Raw genomic sequence first — 26,009 nt, forward strand, 5'->3', positions numbered from 1 at the left:
CAAGTGGCCACATCTTACCTGGCCTGTCCTCAAGTGGTTCAGGGTTGTCCAGATTTTCTGTGAGGTTGAAACCTAAGACTTCACCATTCGGGTCAGTTACCAGGTTGGTGATGTTAGCAGACAGCCCGGTGGTGCGACATTGAGAGCTGGGGCTGTCATCGGTTTGTAGGGTTTGGAGTGTGTTCCAGTAGGGGTATGAGATTTCAGGAGAGTGTTTGGATTTTTTGAGGTCCTGTATCAACGGGAGTGCTTTGTTAGCTGTCAGTGGTGGTGTTCTTTGAGGAGAATGTTTTCCCTGTGGACATCAGGAGGTTCAATGTGTGCTAGCACAGGAAGCCACTCGAGCTGTGTTGATCTCAACATTCCAGAAATAATCCTCATGATTTCCCAGAGGTGAATGTCTATCTTGTTTGTGTGGCGGCTCCTGAGCCAGGTTGAATAGCAGTATTCTGCTGTTGGGTAAACCAGATGGAGTGAAGCAGTGGGTAGTGTGTTGGCTCTGCTGTCCCAGGTGGTACCCACCAGTTTCCTTATGAGTTTCACTGTCATCTTGACCTTGGCCCAATGTTCTGGAGCTGTTGCCAGCAGGTCATTGTACGGTCAAGAGTGATGCCAAGGTATTTTGGCATTGGGTCGTGGGTGGGTGATCGGCCACAGAACTGGACATAAGGTTCATCCCTGGCATTCAAGTTGTTCAGATGGAAGGCTGAAATGACCATCTTGGAAGCATTTGGTCGGAGTCTCCATTTTCTGAAGTAGGCTTCCAGAGATTATAGATCTTCAGTGAGTGTTTTCTCAATGTCCTGAAGTTCTTTAGCTTGGAAAGCCAGAGCCAAGTTGTCAGTATATATGAAGAGCCGTGGCTTTGTGGGAGGGAGGTCACTGGTATATATATTGAAGCATGTGCCAGAGAGCAGGCACTGCTACTAGCTCATTTTGAATTCTCAATACGATGCTTTGAGTTTGGAAGAATCAATGTTAAACCAAAGTTTGAAACCAGTTAGGTTCCAGATCATTTGGGGAGGGGTGACTATTGACTGGTCAAACTCTCTTTGGCCTCCTTGTCTCGAGAGACAATGGGTAAGTGTCTGGAGATGGTCAGTGGTTTGTGGAGCAGCGCCTGGAGTGGCTATAAAGGCCAATTCTAGAGTGACAGACTCTTCCACAGGTGCTGGAGAACAAATTGGTTGTCGGGGCTGTTACACAGTTGGCTCTCCCCTTGCGTTTCTGTCTTTTTTCCTGCCAACTGCTAAGTCTCTTTGACTCGCCACACTTTAGCCCCGCCTTTATGGCTGCCCGCCAGCTCTGGCGATCACTGGCAACTGACTCCCACGACGTGTGATCAATGTCACAGGACTTCATGTCGCGTTTGCAGACGTCTTTAAAGCAGAGACATGGACGGCCGGTGGGTCTGATACCAGTGGCGAGCTCTCTGTACAATGTGTCTTTGGGTATCCTGCCATCTTCCATGCGGCTCACATGGCCAAGCCATCTCAAGCGCTGCTGTCTCAGTAGTGTATATAAGCTGGGGATGTTGGCCGCCTCGAGGACTTCTGTGTTGGAGATACGGTCCTGCCACCTGATGCCAAGTATTCTCCGGAGGCAGTGAAGATGGAATGAATTGAGACGTCGCTCCTGGCTGACATACGTTGTCCAGGCCTCGCTGCCGTAGAGCAAGGTACTGAGGACACAGGCTTGATACACAGACTTTTGTGTTCCGTGTCAGTGCGCCATTTTCCCACACTCTGTTGGCTAGTCTGGACGTAGCAGTGGAAGCCTTACCCATGCGCTTGTTGATTTCTGCATCGAGAGACAGGTTACTGGTGATAGTTGAGCCTAGGTAGGTGAACTCTTGAACCACTTCCAGAGCGTGGTCGCCGATATTGATGGATGGAGCATTTCTGACGTCCTGTCCCATGATGTTCGTTTTCTTGAGGCTGATGGTTAGGCCAAATTTGTTGCAGGCAGCCGCAAACCTGTCGCTGAAACTCTACAGACACTCTTCAGTGTGAGATGTTAAAGCAGCATCGTCAGCAAAGAGGAGTTCCCTGATGAGGACTTTCCGTACTTTGGTCTTTGCTCTTAGACGGGCAAGGTTGAACAACCTGCCCCCTGATCTTGTGTGGAGGAAAATTCCTTCTTTTGAACACTTGAAAGCATGTGAGAGCAGCAGGGAGAAGAAAATCCCAAAAAGTGTGGGTGCGAGAACACAGCCCTGTTTCACGCCACTCAGGATAGGAAAGGGGTCTGATGAGACACCACTATGCTTCATTGTGCCTTTCATATTGTCATGGAATGAGGTGATGATACTTAGTAGCTTTGGTGGACATCCGATCTTTTCTAGTAGTCTGAAGAGACCATGTCTGCTGACGAGGTCAAAGGCTTTGGTGAGATCAATGAAAGCAATGTAGAGGGGCATCTGTTGTTTGAAGCATTTCTCCTGTATCTGACGAAGGGAGAACAGCATGTCAATGGTCGATCTCTCTGCACGAAAGCCATACTGTGCCTCAGGGTCGATGCGCTCGGCCAGCTTTTGGAGCCTGTTTAAAGTGACTCGAGCAAAGACTTTCCCCACTATGCTGAGCAGGGAGATTCCACGGTAGTTGTTGCAGTCACCGCGGTCACCTTTTGTTTTTATAGAGGGTGATGATATTGGCATCGCGCATGTCCTGAGGTACTGGTCAAACACTAACCTTAGAATTACACACTAAAATAAAAGCAAAATACTGCGGATGCTGGAAATCTGAAACAAAAACAAGAAATGCTGGATTCACTCAGCAGGTCTGGCAGCATCTGTGGAAAGAGAAGCAGAGTTAACGTTTCGGGTCAGTGACCCTTCTTCGGTCACTGACCCGAAACGTTAACTCTGCTTCTCTTTCCACAGATGCTGCCAGACCTGCTGAGTGAATCCAGCATTTCTTGTTTTTGTTGCCTTAGAATTACACGTTAGCTTATGATTATTATTATGAGCTTCTGAATCAAAAGGCAAATTCAAAGTAAAATTTTTCCCAGTGCACTCCTATGCTTGTTTCCATGCCAGCTGATCCAGATCAGGAGAAATTGTGCATTAAGAACAAAGCATTAATAAAGTCATAGAGACTGAGAGCTCTGAGACATTGGGCTGGGTTCTACCAGCCCTCTGGGAATGGGCTGGGAGGTGAAGGGTGGGTGCCAGTAAAATGGTGAAGGTTGGGGGGAGCGGGGTGGGGTGTAGTGAAGTGCCTGTCGTCTTCCTGCTGCCATGCCAATTTAGTAGCGACAGGAAGGTCGAGGACAGTCCTCCCATCTGGGTCCAATTGAGCCACTTAAGTGACCAATTAAGGGCATCTTCCTGCCGCTACTGGCATTTCACCAGTGGCGGGCGGGTGGGCCCTCCGCTGCATGGTGAGACCACCAGGTGAGCCCTGGCGGCTTCCTTGCTGGCTCGGGGAAGGGGGCCCTCCTGTTCGGGTACTCTGTGGTCCACGGAGGCCACCACCCCCCTCCCCCCCCCCCACCCCCACAGAGGCATTGGTCGCCGCGCCTATGGAAAATCTTCCACCCCCCACCTTCACCAACCCACTCTGCACCCCTTTGCTGGTGCCTGCCTGCCTGCCTGACTGGCCGCGGTGCCCCCAGACCCCACTTACCTGGATGAGAGAGCAGCCTGCTTCCATGCCAATTGGAAGGCAGCTCATGGGGCTGGGCACCTGTCCTTTAAAGAGATGGAAGCCCCAGTGGCTATTCATTTATTAGTGGATGGCCGAAAAATGCGGCCGGGGTTCCCACAATGGCCGAGGTGTGGTTGTCCCGGCTTTCGGGCCCCTGTCGTGATGATAAAATTCCAACCATTGTGTGGAGTTGATATTAAAGCGGCTGAAGGCTTTGCAATGTGTCATGACTACATTTTCATATGGAGATCCAAAAATTACTATTTTATTAGCTATTGATTAGAGTGGGTAATCATCTATTTTATATTAGTTGTTCATGTCTAATATATATTTTTGCATTGTAATGTTCAAAATGAATTATTGTTTTTGTTATTTCTTTCACCAACTTAACAATGATAGGGAATAATGTAGTTAAAATCAATATCAATGCAGTATAGTAATGAGCTTTACCTGCAATAAAAGGAAGTCAAAGAGTAAAATTTCTTCGATTCCTAGAAACAATAACAGTTGAATATTTAAACTTATTTTCTGCTATAGGGGTTGCTCAGATACTTAACAGGCTGGATAGAAAAACATTTGATGATGCTGATCAAAGATTGTTTGAGGTGAGATTATTACTTTTCCTATACGTTAGTGTTTGCAAATTGTAATTATGCCTGTTTGAAAATGCAATATTTATCCCATACTGTGGCAAACAGCATTACGTTGACACTTAAATAAAAGCAAAATACTGCGGATGCTGGAAATCTGAAACAAAAACAAGAAATGCTGGATTCACTCAGCAGGTCTGGCAGCATCTGTGGAAAGAGAAGCAGAGTTAACGTTTCAGGTCAGTGACCCTTCTTCGGGTTCCGAAGAAGGGTCACTGACCCGAAACGTTAACTCTGCTTCTCTTTCCACAGATGCTGCCAGACCTGCTGAGTGAATCCAGCATTTCTTGTTTTTGTTACGTTGACACTTAACTGACATAAGTCTGAGCACAAAATTGATTGTTGTATCAGGTTTTAGGAGTTTAAATATCAATTGCAAAGTGTCCCTTAGCTGATTAGTTGAATATTTGATTGTTCATATTATGAGGCCTGTGAGAAGCAAAGTAGCTCTAACAATCCCTGGTGCTAACTATATTTGCAGCAGTGCTTTTCCCATTAGAAGTCTAGGACTTAAGGAGAAATACTGATATTGGTTAGCTCATCCATAAATAAAACTATCCAAAGAATGATGGTTAACTTAAATATCCTTTTATCCCTAAAAGTTTCTGGTGATTTTAAAGTATTTTAATTTTTACATCATTAAGGGAAAGGGCTGTGACAAATCACCAAACTCAAAAGAGGGAGCTGAATCAGCAAAACTGGAATCAGGGCTGAACTGCAATTATTTTTAGTGCTTTGGTATTAGAACTGTATGACTATGCCATATATAACATCAACACCCTAAAAACAGTCTTTTATTCGGCGGTGCAGAACACAATAATGAGTCAATTATGGGGGAAGATTCTTCCTGTGCGCTATGTGTAACAAAATTGTAAACCTGTTATTTAGAAATGGGATTCTGATTTTGTTGCATTTTGTCTGCTGAGGAAATCTTCTTTCAATGTGTTACTAGTGTGCTTTGTATTGGCACAGCAGAATTCTGTTGAGACAACAATTAGAAAGAGCCTCAAATGCCACAAGACTGACTGAGGTCCTTTGCTTGTATGAGTCATGCACATCAACATCAGTAAAGATTTTAAATGTAAATATTATAGCTATTTATTATTCTAACTACTGGTGGAATAGTAATGGTGATTTAGAGGTGAGGTACAGTGTGATCTTCCAATTGCTGGGGCTTCCCTATGAAAACAAAAGGGGTAATTTTACAAATTTGTACTCCTATAACGTAAGCACATAGGTGAAATGATACAAATATAGTGCTTGGAAAGATCGAAGATAGAGCCACTTCTTTCCAACACATTCAAGTGTTCGTTGGAGATGTGAGTCATAGTTCCTCAAGAAAAGATGTTTCCTTTGTTTGTGCAATGACTTATTTAGCAATTTGTGGAAACCTGCAGCCTATAGTTTGAGCATTGTGGCTAGACATGGACAGAATGTAATGAAGAAATTGTACTAGCAAGATCTTGGGGATGAAGTAAGAAACATTTAATTTATTTTTCAAGTTTATTGAGGTGAGGGATGCTGATTTTGAGGATTAGAAAATGTTTCTACATTTTGGAACCAGTGTCGGTATTAAATATTTCCTGGTCAGCTGCAGCTGGACAACTGTAATTAAAGTACCCCATACTCCTCAGTTGTTTAGTCTTAGTCTGGCAAGGGGACATTGTTAGGCAAGCTTCTCTTACATGATGAAGAAATGCAGTGGACATTCATTTTGTTGTCTCTTGTGCTTATTCGTTGTGTTACGATCAGGTGAGGAGGGGTCACAAGGCTTCCCTGTTGTCCTTACCCTTGTTTGACCACAACAGGGTTTATTCCTTTTTAAAAGTAGTGGATGTGCTTACCACTTCAGTGAGTATTTTACCTTTATCCTTTTCGTAAAAGAACCAATTGGACAGGTATTCTTGAGTTTAAACAAGAAAGAGGTGAGTTTATTGTACTTTAAAAAACTAAACCCAATCTAAATAAAATAATAAAACTATGCTACAAAAACAAGAAATGCTGGATTCACTCAGCAGGTCTGGCAGCATCTGTGGAAAGAGAAGCAGAGTTAACGTTTCGGGTCAGTGACCCTTCTTCGGAACTGACAAATATTAGAAAAGTCACAGATTATAAACAAGTGAGGTGGGGGTTGGGCAAGAGATAACAAAGGAGAAGGTGCAGATTGGACCAGGCCACATAGCTGACCAAAAGGTCACGGAGCAAAGGCAAACAATATGTTAATGGTGTTTTGAAAGACAAAGCATTAGTACAGATTAGGTGTGAATATACTGAATATAGAACATCAGCAAGTGCAAACCTGAAGAAAATCAACCTGAAAAAAACAGTGGGTAAGCAAACTGAACAAACTAAGATGAAATGAAATAAATGCAAAAAATGTAAAAAGGAATGCAAAAAAAAAAGGAAGAAAAAATAACTAAAAATGACTAAAAATGAAAGTAAAGTGGGGGGCTGTCATGCTTTGAAATTATTGAACTCAATGTTCAGTCCGGCAGGCTGTAGTGTGCCTAATCGGTAGATGAGATGCTGTTCCTCGAGCTTGCGTTGATGTTCACTGGAACACTGCAGCAATCCCAGGACAGAGATGTGAGCATGAGAGCAGGGGGGAGTGTTGAAATGGCAAGCAACCGGAAGCTCAGGGTCCTGCTTGCGGACTGAGCGGAGATGTTCCGCAAAGCGGTCACCCAGTCTGCGCTTGGTCTCCCCAATGTAGAGGAGACCACACTGTGAGCAGCGAATACAGTATACTACATTGAAAGAAGTACAAGTAAATCGCTGCTTCACCTGAAAGGAGTGTTTGGGGCCTGGGATAGTGAGGAGAGAGGAGGTAAATGGGCAGGTATTACACCTCCTGCGATTGCAAGGGAAGGTGCCCTGGGACGGGGACGAGGTGGTGGGGGTAATGGAGGAGTGGACCAGGGTGTCGCGGAGGGAACGATCCCTTCGGAATGCTGACAGGGGAAGGGAGGGGAAGATCGTTCCGCGACACCCTGGTCCACTCCTCCATTACCCCCACCACCTCGTCCCCGTCCCAGGGCACCTTCCCTTGCAATCGCAGGAGGTGTAATACCTGCCCATTTACCTCCTCTCTCCTCACTATCCCAGGCCCCAAACACTCCTTTCAGGTGAAGCAGCGATTTACTTGTACTTCTTTCAATGTAGTATACTGTATTCGCTGCTCACAGTGTGGTCTCCTCTACATTGGGGAGACCAAGCGCAGACTGGGTGACCGCTTTGCGGAACATCTCCGCTCAGTCCGCAAGCAGGACCCTGAGCTTCCGGTTGCTTGCCATTTCAACACTCCCCCCTGCTCTCATGCTCACATCTCTGTCCTGGGATTGCTGCAGTGTTCCAGTGAACATCAACGCAAGCTCGAGGAACAGCATCTCATCTACCGATTAGGCACACTACAGCCTGCCGGACTGAACATTGAGTTCAATAATTTCAGAGCATGACAGCCCCCCACTTTACTTTCATTTTTAGTCATTTTTAGTTATTTTTTCTTCCTTTTTTTTTTGCATTCCTTTTTACATTTTTTGCATTTATTTCATTTCATCTTAGTTTGTTCAGTTTGCTTACCCACTGTTTTTTTCAGGTTGTTTTTCTTCAGGTTTGCACTTGCTGATGTTCTATATTCGGTATATTCACACCTAATCTGTACTAATGCTTTGTCTTTCAAAACACCATTAACATATTGTTTGCCTTTGCTCCGTGACCTTTTGGTCAGCTATGTGGCCTGGTCCAATCTGCACCTTCTCCTTTGTTATCTCTTGCCCAACCCCCACCTCACTTGTTTATAATCTGTGACTTTTCTAATATTTGTCAGTTCCGAAGAAGGGTCACTGACCCGAAACGTTAACTCTGCTTCTCTTTCCACAGATGCTGCCAGACCTGCTGAGTGAATCCAGCATTTCTTGTTTTTGTTTCAGATTTCCAGCATCCGCAGTATTTTGCTTTTATTTTAGTGAATAAAACTATGCTATACTTTCACTCATACATGCACACGAGAATTACCCACACAAATAGAGTACAGAGTGATAAGCAATAGTTTAGTTTGGATTAGAGTCCAGAACAAGTAAAAATTAATATACAGTCTGTGGGGTCGGGTAATTCTGTTGTCTTCTGGCTGAAGTTGTGATCTTGAAGTCTTTGGCTGGTAGAAGTGCACTTTGTGGCTGGCCCACCTGGTTCAGGGTTTTTCTTGGGGACAGAGTTGTAGGTGGCTTTCCTCCCCAGGGTCTCTGTCTGTAGCAATAATAGACTTGGGGATTCCACAGTCACAGACAGGTTTCAAACTTGTGATTTTTTCTGGAGACAGAAACGGCCCCACTGGGTCAGCACTCAAAGCTTGTCCGATTCAGAGTTTCAGGAGATTGTCCTTTGTGGGGAGGGGGGCAGTCACATTATTGCCCCAGTGTCCTCGTTTGCAAGATTTGAGTCTAGGTATTTTCAATATCTCCCTCTTGAGCCTCATTGTTTCAATGGTCCACCCCTGGAGATATGACTCCATTGTTAATGTTCCAAGATGGCTTTGAATGTTTTGCCATTAGAAGCAAAGCTGTTAGTTCTTTCCAAATTCACAAGGCATTGTCCTGGATGCAACCTCGTTAGAATCGGAGACATATAACTATGAGCTGGAATGTGAGGTATTTCAATGCAAATTGTGGTGGCCAACTTGGCTACCAGCCTTTTAACAAAGTTAACTGTTGGATTCCAGCTCCTTTTTAAAAGTTTAATGTAGGTTTCCAACCGATGAATTAAAAATCCTCATTTAGTATAGCATGCTTCCTTGACAGTTGTGTCACAACCAGAACGCCATGAAGTTTGGTGGGGTTCTGCTGATCTCCCACTGTAAAATCAGCTGAAACCCTGCACAAACAACATTTATGTTGTTTCACTAGAATTCCCAACAATCTACTGCCAAAGTTACAAAGGGTGGGTTGGGAGAATCACTGTGGAATTTCCAGGCATATATCTTGCATATTATTTTGTGTGCTGAACTTTATACATTGATCATATTTCCCTTTTCCTATGAAAAATGAATCAGCATATTGTTGAAGCATAATGAAACTAAAAAGCTAAAGACTGATAAAGGTAGTCATAATTGTTTGCAATATTTCAGTAGGGAATCAGATTTTAGCATTATTTTTCTAAGTGGAAGGAATAAACTGTACTCCACTGATAGTGGAGCCAATTTGTCCTGACTGAAACAATTCTCAAACCAAAACACCAAAATTAATGCACATTTCATGTGTTACAGTGTGCTGTAATAGCAATTTGTCCAGATATTTTCTTCAATTGATGATAGTTGCAGATAATGTCAGAACATTAGTCACAATCTGACAGGGTCTGGACTCACTGTGCTCTCTATGGTACCAATGAAATAGTACATGTTACATCTTCTGGAATTTGAGCTCTTAATCAGAATCTGTACAAGCCATCTATGGGTTGTTGACTCAGAATCTGTGATTAAATATTGTACATGAGAAGTTATCCGTCTAACCGAATAAAATGACGAGCATCTTCCTGAGTATACTCGTGAGACACATTTAAATATTTAGAGTGTGTTTATAAGACATATTCAAATGTTCAGAATAGCCGCCATTAGGCAGTCACTGATAGTTCCTCACCTAATTGCAACTGTAACTTTGTTAATGATTTCTTGCTAAAGTGCTCTTGTGTTTTCTTATCCTTGCTCTAGGCCTTTGTCATTTTCTGTGGTCTCGGCATCAACAATACAATAATGTACAACCAAGTGAAGAAGTCCTGGGCAAAGCAATCGGTGGCTCTTGATGTCAGTCTGTTTTTATATTTTGCAATGATTTAAACATTGAGTGCAATGAATAAATAAAGGTTTTTTTCGTGTACATTTTGTAAACTGTGGTTGGATATTGGGAGAGACACTAAACCCAGAACGGAACCCGCTCACTCCCTCGGACACCAAGGGAGAAAATGTGTTGGCGGAGCGCCAGTTTACAGACTCCGCTGATTCCCCAGGGGCAGACAACGCCACCAGCCACGACCTGCATGGCCCACACAGCCTTCTTCAATGATATCAATGACAGACAGCGCGCATGCCAAGCAGGTAGCGCTGCCTTCCCCCGGGGAATCGACTTCAGTCTGCGCAGCGCCATTCAAAGCGATGCGATGCAAACGAATGTCTCTCCCTAACTGTGACGATCCCGGACCATTATCTGGCAATCACACAACCCGGCTTAACTGTGCCCTTTTGCTCACTTTCGGTGTCCTCTCTTCAGCCCTTGAGCAAAGTTGTGGGAATTATTCTTTTGACCATAGTTAGATTAGATACAGCACTGAAACAGGCCCTTTGGCCCACCGAGTCTGTGCCGAACATCAACCACCCATTTATACTAATCCTACACTAATCCCATATTCCTACCAAACATCCCCACCTGTCCCTATATTTCCCTACCACCTACCTATACTAGTGACAATTTATAATGGCCAATTTACCTATCAACCTGCAAGTCTTTTGGCTTGTGGGAGGAAACTGGAGCACCCGGAGAAAACCCACGCAGACACAGGGAGAACTTGCAAACTCCACACAGGCAGTACCCGGAATCGAACCCGTGTCCCTGGAGCTGTGAGGCTGCGGTGCTAACCACTGCGCCACTGTGCCGCATAATGTTATGCCTCAGGAAAATTAACAAAAATTACAAAAGTGAGCTTAACTTAATGTGAGTATAAATGATTCAGGGTGTAGGGATGTTATAGTGCTATAGATGTGATGTCTGCAATTGGCATTACTATGAGTGGAGTTAGTTTAGTTCGCTGATGTATTGCTGCGGATAGTGGTTGCTAAGGCAACATTTCTTGCTAAGTTTTCTCTATTCGCTAATGTAAAGGTGGTGATACAGAAACAAGCATTTAATAAGTCAACACACTTTATTGTGCTGATATAAGAAGTGGAAATAACTCCATGCAAAACATTTATAATCTCAGGAGCTGAAGAATGCATTTTTAGAAAAAAGAAGTGTCTGGAATGTGGGAGTTGCTGGCAAGATCGACAATTATTGACCATCCCTAGTTACTCTTGAGTGGCTTCCTAGATGACTGCAGGGGGCAGTTGACTATCAACACCATGGGTATGAAACTAGAGTCACAGATAGGCCAGACTGGGTAACAATGCCAGAGTTCCTTCTCTAAGAAACATCAATTAACCAGTTGGGTTTTTATGACAATCCAGCAGCTTCGTGGTTACTTTTACTGATACCAGCTTTTGTTTTCAGACTTTATTAACTGAATTCAAATTCTCAAAATGCTGTGGTGGGATTTGGGCTTGTGTTGTCTGGATTATTAGTCCAGGTCTCTAGATTATTAGACCAATAAGACTGATTATATGATTGTAGGTATTTTCTTTATCTTATGCACCAGCGCCTTTGATTAAAGCTTTAATTGTGAATTCTCAGATTGGCTGTACCAGTAAAACTGGGGCAGAGCATTGGCTGAGCTGTTTCTTGCCTAGTACAGTGAGTGGTATTTTCTGTCGATAGTCATTTCATGTGCTGAGGCTAATTACATGATTTGTGTAATAGTCTCATTAAGCCCTCCAATTTTATGCAAATACATATAAAGTAACTGTCCATGCCATTTCCCATGTTTTTACCAGGAATAGACTGAATGAGATTGGTTCCAGGGATGAGGAGCTTCAGTTCCGTGGATAGATTGGAGAAAGTGGAGCTGTTCTCCTTGGAGAAGAGATTAAGAGGAGATTTGATAGAGCTTTTCAAAATCATGAGGGGTCTGGACAGAGTAGCAATGGAGAAACTATTCCTGTTGGCAGAAAGATCTAGAACCAGAGGACACCGATTTAAGGTGATTGGCAAGAGGAGCAACTGTGACATGAGGAAAATCTTTTTTATGCAGCGAGTGGTTATAATCTGTAATGTACTCCCTGAGTGTGTAATGGAGGCAGATTCAATCGAGGCCTTCAAAAGAGAATTGGATCATTATCTGAAGAGGAAAAATTTGCAGGGCTACGGGGAAAAGGCAGTGGAGTGGGACGAGGTGAGTTGCTCTTGTAGAGAGCTGGCATTGACATGACAGGCTGTGTGGCGTCCTTCTGTGCTGTAACCATTCTATGATTCTATAAATCATTGCAATTCCATTTAAAATGGATGATGCATCAGTGCAGGTATGGCAGAGTGGAACCCCCCCCCCACCCATCTTTAATCCAAGGCCAGTGATCTCGCCCCAATCCCAGAAATGGTGTAATTTCCCCCTCCCCCTCCATCCCCAGGGATTTTGGAGCCTATATTTTAAACAGAAAGTAAGTTGAAGAATACTGCAGAACAAGAGCCAAAATAGTCGCCATGTAGATCCATTGATGAAAGAAAACTAAGTTTGCAGTTAAGGCTTTGTAGGTAAATTCATTGCCACATGTGGGACTGAGCCAAACAAACTAGAAGGTCTCGAACCTAAGCTGATCACAGACACAGACAACCAAAGGCACCAACAAAAACTAGATGCCCTTTGGCTAGAGAAAATTCAGCCAGAATTCCTGCTACTGCATAATATTCAGTGACTCCCTTTGGAAAGGGGTATATGTATGTGGATGTTAGGTGAAGCTACAATTATGCGAGATGATAATTCCCCCATAGCCAACAAGCCTGGCAGAGCTCATTGTCTTGCCTCACAAATGAAGAATTCCCATTGGAGCAAGTTATTGGAAGCCCTTTGGTCCCTGTAACTGTACCACAGCAGGCTTCATTACCTTTAGTGGGTAGAAAATTGAAAAGAATACATTTTAAAATGTTCAAATTGACATAATTGTGAAGGTTGTTTTTTTTAAACAACTCTGTTAGGGATTAAAATCCATATGGTTGAGAAGTGATTTTGGGAAGAGTTAATCCAGCCTAGGTCATTTTACATTAGGTAATGCTGTTTGCATAGAAAAGATCCCATTCTGAGTAAACTGCAGGGATTTGATTACTGTAGAATTGTAGCATATTTTGGCAGCTTAACTTGCATTGAAAAAGTGACATTCTCTGGCTCTATCACAGGAAATAATAGGATCCTCATTTATACTTCACCAATGTAAGCTGTATTCCCTGGAAACTAAATGACTACTTAGTACAAATTCCTTCAACCATTGGCCCTTCGCTGACCTTTACATAAAGATGAAGTAATTGCATTACTCATTAACTTTTCACTTTATTACTCAAATAGAAAGGGTGCTTGTATGTAGTATATGGCCTCTGTATTACAAAGTGTCTGTACCTGCATGTTGGAATACTTTAAAATAAGAAATATACATAATAATTGCTTGGCAGCTCCAAGTAGAGAATGTTGGACTGCAGTTCAGAGGGTCTAGGTATGAAATTTGACTGATATTTGACCTCAAAATTTGCCATTTTGTTGTGGAGCATCTTCTGGTGGCACAGCATTCCACCTAAGGGTGTCATCAGTATACATGTATATGCCGCCCCCTTATCAACAATACTCAGTTCTATCTCTTTACCACCTCATTTGACCCCCTGTTTGTCTGACATCCAGTCTTCTAATTTCCTCCAGTTAAATATTGGGAAGATAAAATCATTGTTTTTGGCCTTTGCATAAGCTCTGTCCTCTTGCCATTAACTTCACCTTCTCCCCAACCACTGTCTCAGGTTGAATAAGACTTCACAACGTGGACATTCTATTCAACCTGGAGCTGAATTTCTGGGGAAATACCTTCTCATTCACAAAGACTGCAGACTTCAATTATTGTAAGATCACTTGGCTACACTCCTTCCTCAGCCCATCCATTGCCGATGCCCTCAACCATGTCTTTGTCACCGCTAGACTTGACTATTCCAACCAACGCTCTCCTGGCTGGCTGCCCTCCCATTCCCCATGATCTGTAAACGTCAGCTCATCCAAAACTGTGCTGCCTGTGCCCTTTCCCTACCCTATCTCTGTAACATCCTCCAGCCCTACAACTCCTCAGAACTCTCCACTTCTCTTACTCTAATGTCTTGTGCATCTGCCCCTCATCTTGCCTGACAATTGTTGGCTGTGCCTTCAGCTGCCTTCACTCTACAATCTAGAATTTCCTCCCAAGCCCCTCCACCTTCCTCAGCTCCTTTAAAACCCATCTCTGTCACCAGGCTTTTGATCAATGGTCCTAATATCTCCTTCTTTAACTCAGTGCCTGTTTCATGTCCGAAGGGACGGGCGATGGCCTCCGTTGCCCTCAGCCGGCGGAGACCAGCAATGGTCTCTGAGAAGCACCTTGAGATTTTTTTTTCTACTTTAATGATGCTGTGTAAATGAAAGTTGTTGCTGATGATGATGAAGAAAAATAAGTAGAGAGCATCCCATCCCATCCCAGTGAATCTCCTCACAGGATAATGACAAGTTTTGTGTAAAATGAGTCACAGCCCTTTTCATGGGTAGAGAGGCAAATTTCAGATTCACAAACAAATTACCAATCGTTCCAGTCAGAAAGAAAAGTTAATAGATTTTTGTTAAATGTTTTATTATTAAATGTTTCCACATACCTTTATTTTAAAAAAACTGTTTCACTGTTGCATGACCTCTAGTGGTAGCCTGTGCTCATTGCTGCAAGAATCCTTATTAATGACATTTTGCTGATATTTTGTCATTGATACTGGTCAACTATGCACACATTAAAGCTGATGCTTATCAAAAGATTAGCAATATTTTGGAGCTGCTTTTAATTTTCTCCTCGCCCCGTGATAAAATGAATTCCTCTGGCGTGTTAATTGTGTTTAATCATATGTGGTGGAGGGCGTTAATTAGGGTTTTACTTGAATATATTTGAGGAGACACTTACTGAAACTGGGTGAAGGTTTGAGTGAGGAGCTGCGTGTTTGTGATCTTTTTACTTTGTAAAAAAAATGCAAGACTGAGTAAAGATTGGCTGCAGCATAATCCTTTGTCAACAAGCTTTCTGGAATATAACATGGAGTTTCAGTAATCAATAGGAGGAATTAAGTGTTTTTCCTAGATAGGCCCCAATTTCCATGGGACAGCCAAGGGGAAGGTAAAGAGAATTTTTTTCACATAGCGAGTTGTTGTGATCGGGATTGCATTGTCTGGAAGAGTGGTGGAAGCATATTCAATAGTAACTTTCGAAAGGGAATTAGATCAATAATTTAAAAGGAAAAAAAGATGCAGAACGATGGGGAAGGAGCAGGAGAGTGGGACTAATTGGATAGCTCCTTGTACTGTATGATTCTATGATGTTCCAGACTCCAGCTGGAACTTGAATGGGAGGTCAACAGGGCCTCCGCAGTAATGTTCTAAATGGCAGATTTTAGTAATTTACACCATTTCTCCATAAATTCTGATGATCAGTCATTGGAGAAATTCGAGGCACTGATCTTTCTAGTTAGCTATCCTTTGCTGTGATAGGCAAACAGGATCCTGAATGACTTTATGAACTCTAGTTTATAAATATTGATGATCAGTAACCATTTTATTATAAGTTGGCTTTCATAACGCTTAGCTCAAAAATACTGACCGTTCTGAATGACATGGCCTTTTGTCAGGCTTATTCAGCCTGACTTTATCCAATGCATTGGTATTTGAACACATAACAGTTGTGCTAATATTGCTAATGAATTTATTGTTTGAGTGGAAGTATGGCATGGCTAGTTTGAATATCCTTTCAGTGTGGTGGTTTCTTCATTTTGTTACAACATATTGTTGTTACAACAACTGCATTGTTTCCTAAATGGATATGCAAGGGAACATAATTCATGAGTAATGCACACAGAACATGTTGATGCCATCAGTGATACAGCAGTGTCTCTGCCTCATTATTTGTGCATGTGCATGTAAATTTTCAGAGTCTCTGCACAAAGTCAATAAGCTGACCCTGATCACAACTCCAAGGTATATTCTGAGTGGGGGGTTGGGGGGGGGGAGGTGGTATGCAATATTGGGTGTGAAATCTGGAAGAAGTCTCAGCGTGTCAGTTTGTCAGTGGAAACACCTCATTATAATATTCCTTCCGGATTTGGAATTGAATGCGCGTTAGCAGGTGTGGTGCAGACCCACATCACGCAATCTCAACTGGAACATTTGAAGAGTCAATACAAGGATGGAATATGAAGGAATTTGAGGGATTTGCAACAAACTGAAAGGGACGTGATATGATGAAGTCAAATATTCCAAGAGTAAACAACACCTTACTTGATGCAGTGCTGGGGTCAGCGAGGAGCCAGAGAGAGATACTCTTTACAGCAATGGGAGGAAGAAACCTGTTACTGCAACAAAGAGGACGAGGCTGGAGGTGGCTGAGGAGGTCAGCACCAGGTCCATTGTGCCATGCACCTGGATTCAATGCAGGAAGCACTTTAATGGCATAACCAGGTCAGAAAAGCTGACCTACATTGTGTTGTGCACAGCACCCTCCCCCCACCCCCCTCCCGTCACTCTGCCTTGTCAAGCCTATTCTATCACATCATTCCTCATACCCACTTACCTTCCTAGTGCATTCATATTTCTCTTTCTATACACTTGTCCACATTCTCATCTGTCCATCCACCACTGACACCCATCTTGATCCTTATGCAATTTCATGCATAATAGTCACTCTCTCTAAATGCATTGCCTCCAATGGAACACATGTCATTACTGTCACTCAGAGGTCTGTTCTTTCTTCTGTTGCAGTAGAAGAGAGCACTGAATACAAGTCAGAGGGCGATGACTTCACATGGTCTTCCACAGCTTGTACAGTTGATAGCTGCAGAGGAGGAAGTGCTGGAGATCAGTTGCATTTCGGTAATCCTGGAATATTGGAGATGGGAACCTCCCAGTTACCTGGAGACAGAATTAAATCTAAGCAACCCACATGTTGTACAACACTCAGTCATGTTGACTTGATTTAACAGCAAATGAACTATGCTTACCTTCATAATGCTGCATTGCAACATTCTTACCTTGACAGTACTTATTCATATCTTTTCTCTTGGCCAGGGCCTTCATGAGTACAGCAGCAGTTGTTGAAGCTGCTGGACAATGAGTACTCAGAAGAACTGATCCCTTCAGTGGGTGCAACATCATAGGACTCATGCTTACCAGGAACCAGCACAGATAATCAGCACTTTGTTTGGCAGTTAGTTTTGTTACGGCCAGGTGAGGAGGGGGTCCCCTCTTTTGCCATTCCTCTTATTTGACCGCAACTGGGTTTATTCCTTTTTTAAACAGTGGTTTTGCTTATCATCTCCGTGAGTGTTTTACCTTTTTCCTTCACTGTAATCGTGAAAGAACCAATCGGACATGTTTTCTTGAGTTTAAACAAGAAAGAAGTAAGTTTACACTCTAACTCGATTTAAAAATACTAAAAAAATGTTACACATTTATGCACACATTCACACGAGAATCACACACATACAAATAGATTACAGAGGGAAAAATTGAATTTGTGGTTGCATTAAAGTTCAGAATAAATAAAAGTTAAATACACAGTATAAGGTTGGATGATTCGGTGATTGTCCAGCCGGAGTTGTCCTCTTGAAGTCCTTGGTTGGTTTACTTTGCTCAGGGTTTTCCTGAAGGCAGAATTGTAGTTGGTCCTCTTCCCCTGGTCGGTGGCTGTAGCGGTCTGTAGGCTTGGAGGGTCCCCCAGTCGCAAACGGTTTTCAAACTTGATGTTTTTTGGGGAGAGAGAAAGAGAGGGAGAAAGGGAGGTACGCAGCTTTCTGCTGCTGCACACTCTGTTACTACTTGTCTCTCATCTGTATAACAACTCCCTGTTTCTTCAGAGACGGACAGATAGTCACATGGTTCTGTCAATCCCCTTTGTTTTTAATGAAATTTTCTGAAACCTTCTAATGAAATTCAAGGTTCCGCATGCCCCAGGATGCCAATTCACAATTGGAGAGGGTTGGCTCTTTCAAAGTCAATGGGCTGGATTTTACCTTCGGCAGACGGGAATTCGCCACCAATGTAAAAGTCAGTGGCAAACCTGCTTCCGCCTAGCCCGGGGATCCATCCTGCATTTTACGGGTCCCCGGGCTTTAATTGTCCCGAGGTGGGACTTACACCTGCTTGAGGGAGGAGGTCTCGCCTCAGTGAGTTGCCAGCCAATCAACGGGCTGGCAGCTTTTAGTCCCATCAGTGCCACTGGGAGCGGTGGTCACTGCTGGGACTGCAGCCCAGTTGACGACATGGAGCCAGGAGGGAAGGTAAGTTGGGCATGCCTCACCAGGGAGATCGGTTGTGCCCTGGTGAGGCTAGGGTGGTTTTTTGCGGGGAGAGGGGTGTCTTGGGTCCCAGGAGGTGTGGGATGTGAGGCAAGGGCAGCCCTTAATCGGGCACTCTGTGCTCGACTGCCATAAGCCCCCCCCCCACCCCCGGCTATCGAAAAGGCCGGCAGCTATCGCTGGGCGGCCTTTCACATCCTCAGCACATCTGCTTGCCTCAGGTAAAATACCCGTGGAGACGGGCGGGGGCCCTTAAGTGATCATTAAGTGGCCACTTAAGGGCCTTGATTGGCTTCGGGCAGGTGGGCCGTATCCACCCCCCCCCCCCCCACACACAACCGCCGTAAAGTTGACTGGAGACGGGAGTGGGGTGGGAAGGCCTCCCGGAGCCTCCCGCTCAATTTTACACCGCCTCCACGCCACCATCTGACCTGCTGGGGCGGCGTAAAATTCAGCCCAATATGTGAGGATTGCCTTGACTGCCATGCTAATGAAGCCATTTTAGTCAGTTCGGTCACTTAGAGCAAGCCATTGACCGGGCTGGTCTAATTGTTGATTTTTGTCCCCCGTTTAATTCTCCTAGTATTTCAGATGTAAATTGCAGTGGCCATCTTGGCTGCTAGTTCTATTTTAAAGTTACAGTAGGATTTTTTCCATTAAAATTCTAATGTAAGTTTCCAACTGATGAAATTAATATTTCTCATTTGGCATATGGAGTTTTCTTGACAGTTGGATTTTCCTTTGGTGACCACAGTTTACACGTGAGCACAAGCAAAGAGTGATGGCAGGGATAGCTGTGGAGCGGCCATGTTGGATGGCACAGCCCTTTCCAAACTCTGCTCAACTGGACACAGATGCTGCAGCCCAGGGGGTCACCAATGAAAAGGAGAGTCATTGTGCACCAGCAGAGGATGTGTGATGCACTGACAAGTCTTCCACACACTGTCAATGAGTGCAGGGAGGAGTCCGCCTCAAGCATAAGTAGGTTGATATCGCAGGGCATTGTGAGGATGTCTTTCTTCATGGCTGGAGTGGCCAACTCCATAGAACATCATTCATGACAATCATATGAGCAGACCTTGGCCATGCTCGTGCAGACTCTGGATGGCAGTATGCCTTAAATAGGATGACGGATGCCTCAACCTTGCACTTACAATGCATCACTGATCAACTCCAAGCTGCTTCCCCGTAGAGTGATAGGAGGGAAGTGTGTCTGGCCCTTGAGAGGGTTGATGGCAAAAGGTAACATGGAAGTGGGAGCTCCACTCAAAGGAGGGAATTTTATCCTGGCGGCAGAGGTCTCGACGTCTGGAGAAGTCAACGCCGAGATCCCGATGTCACCTCTTCTATGGAAGGCCTGCCGAATTTAGTACCAATCAGGCACTTAACTGGACAGCAGCAGGCCTTCCACAGGATCAAGGATCCCGATGCTGGAAGTCCCGCCCTTGCAGAGCTGCAAGCCAATCAGAGGCCGGCAGCTGCTGCGCCATGGCGGAGGCAGTGGCGGCTGCTGAAAGCATACCTGCCAGAGGCCCAGGAGCATCACTGGACCCAGGCCTCAGGTAGGTCAGAGCAGAAGAGGTCTCACAGGGTGGGGGTTGTGGTGTGGAGGGGGGTTTGGCAGCAAGAGCAGGGGGGTGGCCCTCAAGTGGGCCTCCCCCTTCCCGATGCCGGGTCCCTCGTTCAGACACTGTACCTTTTAATGAGGGAACCACCCCCTCCCCACCCCACCCCGGAGCCAGGAAGCAGCCTGCACTGTTTTCTGTGCCGTGCTTCCGTGCAGCCACATGGCTAATTGCAGGAAGAGGCCCTTAATTAGAGTTAATTGCCCAGTTAAGGGCCTCAATAGGCGGTGGGGCAGGCAGGCCGTTCTCAGGCCTTCTAACCCTGGACAAAACTTTGGCGGAGACGGGATTGTAGCGGGAACCCCCCTGCCACAATCCCCCCTTCCTCATTTTATGCTGTCCCTGCCTCCAAACCCATCACAGGGAGAGCATAAAATTCCCCCCAAAGTGTTTCGACTTTTCACCCATTTTCCCACACCTCTCCACCCCCACCCTGATATGCCGCCTCCTCTCCCGATGGTCGATTCAGCCCCTCCACTGCTGCATGTGCGACCCTCAGGGCCTTCAACACCCAGAGGTCGCCGGCTGCGTCTCAGTAGTCAGAGCAGGGATCTGAGCAGCCTGCCTTTATTTCTGCTGAAGCCACTGTGTAGGAGTGGTAGGGAAAGGAAGAGTAAAGCTTTGTAGATCACCAAGGGTATGCACATGGGTATATGAAAAAATATTATGTTGTTAAGTTTTTACCGTTTACTAAAATCACATAAAAATACTTTGCATCACTTTCCTGTCTTGCCCATTTTTGGTTGCCGGGTGGCAGCTCACCTTTTCAGTTGGCTTGTTGATGAATGAGAAGACATGAATTGACAGGGACCAATAGTGGCATGTGCAATGAGTGGATGGTTGGTTACAGGACTACTTTGCACCAGTGGGGTTGGGGGTGTGGGATGGGGAAGTGGCTATTTGATGCAATGGTTCCATGGATCCAAAGTTGGTGACTAATTAAACCTTATCGCTGTAAGGGAATCCCTGGAATCCTGGGCAGAAATGTGAGCAGCAGGTAAGGTGTTGGAGGTGCCATCAACATCCTCTGTCACCTCCTCCTCCTCTCCTCTTCATAAGAATCATCTGCAGATGATGTGTGCGCAGCTCAGTTCTTCCTGCAGCTCCAAACCTCACTGCTGCTAATACTGTGCAGAGCACAGCACACCACAATTATTCTGAAGACCCTGACTGGTGTGTACTGAAGACCACCTCCAGATCTGTCCAGGCACCTGAAGTGCACCTTGAGCATGCTGAAGAGAATCTAGTGGTCAGCTTGTTATATTCCGGAAAGCCAGTTTGTGAAGCATAGAAGCCAGCCAATCTTTTCACACTTTTAAGCATTTATTTACAGGGTTCATATTATTAGCCTGCATCTCCTAACCCAGCCACACAGTTTCAATCTGTGTCTATTTATAGGGGTACAAGTGAATCCCCAGTTAATGTCCACTACCTGCCTACAATTAAGCACAATTAATATATAATTAACAATCAATCACTTTAGGTCTTCACTGGTGGTATTCCTCACAAGTGTCATCAGCTAAGCTGAAGATGCAGGGTGGGGTGGGGGGGGTGGGGGTTGGTGAGGGGGTGAGGTATCCTTTGTCCTATAAGCAACTGCATAAGTAGGTGTACAAGTTTAGTGGTCTAGGGGGTTTTCAACTGTCACCAGATGAAAACATTATGGCAGCTCCCTGGAAGCTGACATACACCTGTACGTACCTATTTTTGTGGTTGCATGCTAACTGAATTGGGGAGGTGGTGGCATAGTGGTAATGTCACTGGACTGATAACCCAAAAGTCCAGGCTACTGCTTTGGGGACATGGGTTCGAATCCCACCACAGCAGATGGTGAAATTTGAATTCAATTAATAAAATCTGGAATTTAAAAAAGCTATTCTAGTGGTGACCATGAAACCATTGTTGATTGTTGTAAAAACCCATCTGGTTCACTAATGTCCTTTAGGGAAGGAAATCTGATGTCCTTACCTGGGCTGGCCTATATTTAGTTTTAGTTTTTTTCAGTTTTAGAGATACAGCACTGAAACAGGCCCTTCGGCCCACCGAGTCTGTGCCGACCATCAACCACCCATTTATACTAATCCTACACTAATTCCATATTCCTACCACATCCCCACCTGTCCCTATATTTCCCTACCACCTACCTATACTAGGGGCAATTTATAATGGCCAATTTACCTATCAACCTGCAAGTCTTTGGCACGTGGGAGGAAACCGGAGCACCTTGAGGAAACCCACGCAGACATAGGGAGAACTTGCAAACTCCACACAGGCAGTACCCGGAATTGAACCCGGGTCGCTGGAGCTGTGAGGCTGCGGTGCTAACCACTGCGCCACTGTGACCAGATCCACAGCTGACTCTTAAATGCCCTCTGAGATGGTGTAGCAAGCCACTCAGTTCAAGGGCAATTAAGGATGGGCAATAAATGCTGGTCTAGCCAGTGACACCACATTCCACGAATGAATAAAAACAAATATTGATTGAATTGAAACCCTCGCAGTTTACGAATACTCATGGTTGATCTGGGAGTGCACGAATTGCCATGTGTGCAGTTGATGACACCCTGCACCTATGGGAGAGCAGCCAGAGGGACACACTTGACCTCCCCCTGATTCTGGTTAATGCTATCACAAGCAAAGTTGACATAATTGCTGTGCCTGACAAACAAGCCATCAGTGACCTGCCTCATGTCTTTGTGTGCAGCTGACTGGGCGATCCCTGGAGCTGCTTCCAGTAGCCCCTTGGAAGGATCTGGAGACAAAAAGCTTGAGGGTGGTGATCACTTTCATAGCCACTGGCAATATGTGGCCACCAGGTCAAGCAGGGAGTAGGTCATCTTCTAGGAAGCTGCCGATGTCTGCCACCACCTGACGTGACAATCATAGCCTCTGGAAGCACTGCTCTTTCAAGAGGTCAAGGAAGCTGAGCCTCTGCCTGCATACCCTGTCACGTAGCTGGTGCCTTTGCTGCTACCCTCTCTGCTGACCACCTGCAGGTTCCTACATAGCAATTTGTTGTTGCTGCTGATGGCCATCATGCTATTCATGCGAGGTCCAATCTAATGCGACTATGACATCACCCATAGCCTCTCAACATAAATACTCTCAACAAAACCTTTCCCAGTGGGAGGCAAAAAAGCAACTGTGAGCACTGAATATTTATTGATATCTATATTTGTAACTTTTTGTTAGCCCCATAAATTGCCTTTCAGCCTTCTCGACTTCCTTTCAATGGCAACTTTCAGGCAGCCTGAGAAACCTGTGCCTGTGATGTTAAATCTAAATGCCGGCGAAATGTGCTGGAAATTGCCTAATTTAAATATACTCAGCAGTGATCAGCACTCTGGAAGGGGTTCTGCACAAGCATCAAAATGCCCCTGAGTTAAACCCAGAAGTCAGCACATTGGAGCCAGCTTACGCATGCAATTCCATTTTTGTCGAGTTTAGCAACTTTCCCGAACCCCAACATGCATTATCTTTACTATTAAAATTCCCCCCAATGTCTCATAAATATTGGTGCTGCAGCAGGTAAGAGTTTACTGCAGTGGGAACTTTCTTTAGTTGTGGGCTTGTCACAGTTTTAAATACAGATAGATGTCCTGCTGTATGTGGAAGACAATGCCCGTGAAGGAACTGAGAGCCTCATCTGCCTCGTTCAAGCACAAAACAAGTGCAGAGCGAGATGCTTGATTATTTAAATATATTGGCCCTGAATTTAGCTGGGTGCTTTCAATTTCCTGCAGTGACTTTGGCAGAAGGTCAATGAAACTGCCAGAGAGACAATGGGCAGAGAACAGAGGCGGTGGGGGCAGGGGCACACAAAATGACAAGGGGTGGTATTGGGTGGTGTGCCCGACGTCGTCTTGCCGCCATGCCATTTTATGCACGGCAGAGAAATTGGAGGAAAGCCCTCCCGCCCAAGGCCAATTGAGCCACTTAAGTGGCCAACTAATGACCATTCAAGGGCAGCTTCCCGCCTCCTCTCTGATTTCGCCAATGACAGAGGGGCCCGGCGCCGCGTGGAGATGCCGCCAGTTGAGACCCGGCAGTCTCCTAGTGGGCTCTGGGGGGCCCTCTTCTTGGGGCAATGATGGCAGTGATGGCCACCCCTGTGGCAAGGCCTTCCCCATCCTCACCAACCGCCATCCCCCCCCAACCCCTTCGCCAGGGCCTGCCTGACTGGCCTTGGCGACCCCAACCCCACTTACTTCTGTCCCGGGGTCTCCAACATCTTTGCCAAGGCAGGCCTCCTGTAATACCAGCAGTAACCACTGCTCCCACTGGCATTGCTGGTAATGCAGAGCCGCCAGCCATCCAGTTGTCTGGCAGCTCTGGAGGCAGGAGCATGTCCCTTAAAGAGATGGCGTACTCAACAGCGGGCAGATAATTGGCTACCTGCCATGTATTCCACTGGGATCCAACAGAAGGCAGAGGCAGGGTCTGCCCCCTGCCTCCTGGCCTGATAAAATCTGGCCCAAAGTGTAGTTATCAGCATTTGCTCATTGGAAAATGCAATGAAGCAAAATTTTCATTTTGTTCTGTTCTGTTCTGAAGTTTGAAGGGCTTTGATTTTGATCTGTAGATTGATATATTCATAGATTTTGGTTGCACTCAGAAGTGCTGCGTATGTTGGCAGTGCCAATGAGGAGTGGTTGGCCATGAATACGGGTTTACGCCTCCCTTCTCTCCTCCTGAGAAAGCCCATAAATGCAAGAACGTTTTTTAATTAAGATATAATTAAAATAGACTGAGTGGAACCATTCTCTTTTTCAAAATAAGATTCGAATCAATTAAAAATTATACACAGATAAACATTTGTGGCACTTTGTCCTTTGCGCTGAAACACAAAATTGCATTGCCACTGTGGAAAGCATTTTTCAAAATTGCCATTTTTATGCTTTGTTATGCTGACAAAATGAATTTGTAATTGACTTGCGTTGAGTGTTGGCAGAGTACCACAAAAAATGAAATGTAGCAAGAAGTGGATCTTTAAATGGATACTTCCTACTAACTTAAAGGGACATTCTGTTCATAGAAAAAGAAAATTCCATTTCTTCATTTTGAAGAAAATAAAAGAAGTATGATGAGATAGAAATTGTTATGCATTGCACCCATTTTTAAAATGCTTCTTAAAACCTACCTCTTTGACCAAAGTTTTGGCCACCTATCCTAATATCCTCTTACATGCTCAGCAGTATCTTTTGTGAAAATAATCCTGATGGGACATTTTATTACTTTAAAGGTGTTATATAAATGCAAGCTGTTATCGCCACGTGTGTTCAGGCCAGCACTAAATTTTGCCTCCATGCAGCCACCTAAAGCAGGTGTTAGTCTCCTTGCATATGTTGCTAAGGGGTCAGGCGCATGTTTTTAGGACCTCTTTGGGAAATTGCTATGCGGTAAATGGAGTGGGTGCCTGTTCTGCTCCGCTTCAGGATTCTTCAATGGTTGCCACCAAAATGTTGCTGTGGAGACAGTTGGGACTCAACTCCAAAGTCCTCACGATTATGTCCCATCCCACTGTCGCCCCACTCCCACGCCCTTGCTGCCTGCTTCCCTCACCCGTCACCGCCCCAGGGACTTACCTTCAGGTTTTTAATGATGAAATACGTGGCCCAGCATTTGTTACCTTCAAATGTGCAAGCTGCTTGTGCAGGTGAGACAGACTCTGACAACACACGGCAAAAATGTTAATGAGGTCTGAGGTTCAGTTTTGGGCTGTCCCCTGTTCGGGACAAGTGCAGTCAGCATGTCAATGGTTATGCACATAAGAATGGGCCATAATCCATTTCTGTCCCTATGTGCTTCATCATGATGTCAAACAGGAAGTGATGCAGTGATGTGTTTTGACCTTATTCACCATATGCTGTACATGTTTTTAAAAATAAATTTCTGTACTTACTTATT

The 26,009-nt window shown here is 44.8% G+C and overlaps 1 protein-coding gene across 3 annotated transcripts in view; it reads left to right on the plus strand.

The window, feature by feature from the left end:
* pde11al (phosphodiesterase 11a, like) overlaps nt 1-26,009 on the plus strand; it is a 401,215-nt gene that overhangs the window by 230,870 nt on the left and 144,336 nt on the right. For all 3 annotated transcript variants that reach the window (XM_068058983.1, XM_068058992.1, XM_068059001.1), the window contains exons 8-9: nt 4,188-4,255; nt 10,002-10,094. In XM_068058983.1, coding sequence (XP_067915084.1) covers nt 4,188-4,255; nt 10,002-10,094 — 161 coding nt within the window. The remainder of the gene's footprint in view (nt 1-4,187; nt 4,256-10,001; nt 10,095-26,009) is intronic.

This window comes from Heterodontus francisci, chromosome 2 (genome assembly GCF_036365525.1).
Source record: "Heterodontus francisci isolate sHetFra1 chromosome 2, sHetFra1.hap1, whole genome shotgun sequence".
NCBI classification, from domain to species: Eukaryota; Metazoa; Chordata; class Chondrichthyes; order Heterodontiformes; family Heterodontidae; genus Heterodontus; species Heterodontus francisci.